The 4,500-nt window shown below is 46.8% G+C and overlaps 1 protein-coding gene across 1 annotated transcript in view; it reads right to left on the reverse strand.

The window, feature by feature from the left end:
- The window catches only part of LOC135813530 (uncharacterized), a 25,924-nt gene that overhangs the window by 7,671 nt on the left and 13,753 nt on the right, over nt 1-4,500 (reverse strand). Inside the window, exon 3 of the mRNA XM_065326623.1 lies at nt 2,309-2,602. Coding sequence (XP_065182695.1) covers nt 2,309-2,602 — 294 coding nt within the window. The remainder of the gene's footprint in view (nt 1-2,308; nt 2,603-4,500) is intronic.

The raw sequence follows: 4,500 nt of genomic DNA on the forward strand, positions 1-4,500 counted from the left end.
CATGCCATGTGGTCTTCCAAACTAATACTTACTTCCATTTTCCCAGCCCCGAATGTTCCACATGGTTGACACGTGCCAGCACCACAGGTCGTGGGAGGGGGGGAGGGGGGGGGGGGGTAGATCACCAACATGTTTCCCTAAAATACCTATAGAAAGATCATAAAATCAAAATTTCTTAGTACTGGTGGTGTTCTGTGCACTGAGCAATGACAGAGGGATACTGGTTTACGTTGCAAGAATAACAGAGGGATACGTTTACATAACCGACGAGGAGACAACAGTCGTAAAATAGCAATGAAAAATATCAATTGTGCACTCATAGCCATGTATAAACAATTAAAATGAAACAATTCCAGAACGTTTTCGTGTGACCGTCATCAGTGGAACATCGTCACATAGTAAGAATCACTAAAACAACCATGGTCACACGAAAACGTTCTGGAATTGTTTCATTTTAATTGTTTATACATGGCTATGGATACGTTTACGTTTGAGAATAATGCCCCGATTTCAAACAAGAATCCCCGGCTTATCTCGTACTAGTAGAGACGCTTTGCTGAGCAAAACTTTGCATGGATTACCGCGTCTGAGCTTGCAAATATTTCTGCGAACGTTTGCGCGAAATTTGTATTTTGCATGATTTTCGTTCCAGGAAAGTACGCGTGTACTCGCGCTTGTTTGAGAAGTCGTCTTCATCCGATTATTTATTTTTGCAAGTGGCAGCACCCTGCGACGAGAACTCTTTGACTACGTTGTCCATGACCGGACACCCACAGACAAATGGGTTTGCCTGTGCTGTAATCCGGCGCATCAACACCTGAAAATCAAGAAAACAGGGATCATTGATATAACCGACTCTGAAAAGACGACCAGGGTAGGAGATCGGACATGGTTCCGGAGATTAAGCAACACGGGCTGCCATATGGGAAAGCTAGCACTGGAGGACCAAGCCAAGAGTGTATCTACTGGATTGTGAAAGATGAAGCACCAAACATTGCATGAGCGTGGTTCACCAATAGTCACTGGTCCGTGATCAGCGAAAATTACTGCGAAAATTTGTTTCGTATTTCCTTCAACTTTCACGTTCACAGCTGCGAACGTTCGTGCGAAGTTGCTTCTCGCGACGTCAATCGAAAATTTACGCGAACTTTTGCTCAGCAAAACCTCTCTAGTGGTTGTTGTAAAACTCTACAATTAATAACAAAGTCATGTTCCACTGATAGCGGATTTTCCACAGTGGTGTTGATGACCATCTTGACCTAGTGAGATCTTTTGGAGGTCATTGAATGATGGCTGGTAGCCTTGGGCTCAGTATTTCCTTGGAAATGTTCAAATTTATGACTGCCACCAAAGTACCTTGCAATCTTCGCTCGCCAACAACTACTGTACTAAGTCTCAGTTGAACTTTTTGTCTGGAAAGTGGAATACTGCACTATAGCTGCGGCATAGCAATGAGAAAAACTGACTCCGACTGAAGCAATGTTTGCGATTTCGAAGTAATTGAAGTGTGGAAAATGAAAGCCTGAGCAGTCACAGAAAGCAATTCAAGTATGGAAGGGGACGGTGTGGTTTCCGTCCAGCACTGCACTATTTGGTGCATAGATGCGCGTGCGAACTGAAGTGTATGGCGATACAGGATGTGCACATGCATGACGTGTGCATGCATGTGCTGCACGGCATGCATGCCGGGTGTGCCTGCTTGCACAACTCACATGCTTTCACCGTCACAGCTTCTACAGTGTGCGCTCGATTCACTCGATTTTTACGTCCACCACCGGGAAATCGCTGTGGGCTGGCTTCTGTGATAATGTTCCTTCTACTGCGATAAAGTGCGAGGCTAAATGTTCTAGAATCCTCTTCTGTTAGACTAATCCGAGGCTGCTGAACACGAAAATTTGGTGTACCTGCCGGGGTCGAGTTTGCCTCTGGTCGAGATCAGTACTTCTCTATGCCTCTGTGCAAACCGCGACTCCACCTTTTTTGTTCAAGCATGGCATGTGTGGCATCAATGGAAAGGCAATGACCTCAGCTACCTAAAACAGCATCGACAAGGGAGTATTGGCCACGGGATCAGATAGAAGCGGGGTCAAAGTCAGGCCAAAGGGATCTCACGCGAAGTGTACGGACTGTACAGCTTTCGATCCCCTGGGATCGAAACTTTTCAAAATTTCAATCAATCGGAACTCAGTCATTACTGGGTTATTTCCAAAAACTAACATAGTATGTACGTCGAAGAGAAAACTCTCAGCTGTCCATTAAACATCACCAAAGTTGAACACATTGCAGTAAAAGTATAGCAACAACATACCTGTGAGGGACAAAATGGAGAGCATTTCCTTGCTCTTGTCCGCATACCCAAGTTCCTCAATGACAACACAAAGATCACGATACGTGTTTAGGCCACCAGCTTTGAGCAACTGGATGAGCTTCTCATTATGATCAGATGGTCCATCCCGGGACAGAATTCTCTTCAGTCCCTCTATTGATGCGCTGTCAGTTATGAGATGTTTCTTGATCACCATCCGTCGCAGTCGATCTGCGTCAACTGTGTTCAACCATGGTTGAATGTCACACACAAACCTTTCCAGGTCAAACGGATTGTCTGTTGCAAAAGCAGCAAAATACAGAAGGCGCAGATGACACATGAACACACAACTGCACACAACTGCATGTCAAGAGACAAATAGAAATGGAATTGCACAACACCGATAATACATGGAAAGGAATTTGAGTGGACACACCCATTCCAATAGCGCTTCACATCAGAACAAGTTCCGCTATTTTACAACGTTTCGCCACTTGGCCATCGTCAGGTGATAAGAACAATGGACACACACACACACACACACACACACACACGCACACACACACACACACACACACACACACACTCACGTGCGCGCACACACACACACATGCACACACACACACACACACATTCCCAGAACCGCACAGCGGAGCGCTTCAGCGATTGTTGCAATGGACAGCTGGGAGTTTTCTTTGCGACCTACGTATCTTAGTGTTTGGAAATAACCCAGAAATGACTGAGTTACGATCAATTGAAATCTTGAAAAGTTTCGATCCCAGGGGATCGAAAGTTGTAGAGTCCGTACACAAAGGGTTAAAATGTACACTCGAGTTGTGACTGCAGTTTTCACCTGACCCAGGCTGGAACTGAACTCCCTAGCAATAATCTAGTGACCCATGACAGTACTTCACGTCGGTGGCACCTGCATTTCTTGTAGTTCTACACAGGCCAAAGAGCTTTCACGTACAGAATCGTCATGTAGATCTGGTTATATCCTCAGGACTGTCCATCTAACTGAACCCACTGCATTCCCAGGGTCAGCTCTCAATACGATTGATGCGAATGCATAAACGAATTGATCTCTGTAAGCACTTCCCACTGCAAACAAGTAAGTACTGGCAGTGCTGCTCAATGAAATCCAGTCGTCGTGTCACTCAAGTTTGTGCCTTGCACCATTTTTCAGCCCAATGTTCGCAGGTCTAGGGCTGCGCAACGCCCACCGTGTACTTGAGTGATGCTGTGACTGGATTTCATTCCAGCGTGTACTTGAGTGATGCTGTGACTGGATTTCATTCCAGCGTGTACTTGAGTGATGCTGTGACTGGATTTCATTCCAGCGTGTATTTGAGTGATGCTATGACTGGATTTCATTCCAGTGTGTACTTGAGTGATGCTGTGACTGGATTTCATTCCAGCGCGTACTTGAGTGATGCTGTGACTGGATTTCATTGAGCAGAACTGTGCATGCAAATGTACTGTCGTGGACATGGAAATCCGGTCGATTGACCGGGGCCGGCGCCCTCAGCGCGTACAGAACGCTGCGTGCAGGGCACATGATTGTTGATCCTTTACAACTAGCGCGCTGCAGCGCTTAAAATGCATGTGTGTACCGCTTATCCACGCCTGCATGGCCAGCACCCTGGGGCCGCTAGACGTGCGACCGGATTTCCATGTCCACGACAGTAGTTAAATGCATGTTCAACGAGTTCCCCCCCCCCCCCCTACCACACACACACACACACACACACACACACACACCTTCCTACGCCACTAGCACTGTAGTCAATGTAAACACTTACCGGAGGACGAGTCAAGTGGCATTGCGCCGGCAGCAAAACCCCGAGTCACAACCAACCACTCCGTCACGGCCTCACTCTGTCCACGCCTGCTGGCATGAATCGTTCTGTCCTCAGTGAACAATGGAGAACACCGCACACAACTACACGACCCACACAAATCACCAGCACTGCAGCAACCGTCCAACAGAGAAAATGCGCCAAGAAAAACTATGATGATTGGGTAGACCTACCGCGTCACGCGAACCGCTACCGGTAGATGTAGAGTCTACATAGCGGGGAGTCGTGAAAACCAGGACCCCCTGGTATAACCATAACCATGATAACTCAACCCTTTCAAGACTCGGAGTCGTTGCTAGTACTAGTAGACTCTACTGGTATGACTATGACTGTACA

The sequence above is a fragment of the Sycon ciliatum genome, chromosome 1 (genome assembly GCF_964019385.1).
Source record: "Sycon ciliatum chromosome 1, ocSycCili1.1, whole genome shotgun sequence".
In the NCBI taxonomy this organism is placed as follows: Eukaryota; Metazoa; Porifera; class Calcarea; order Leucosolenida; family Sycettidae; genus Sycon; species Sycon ciliatum.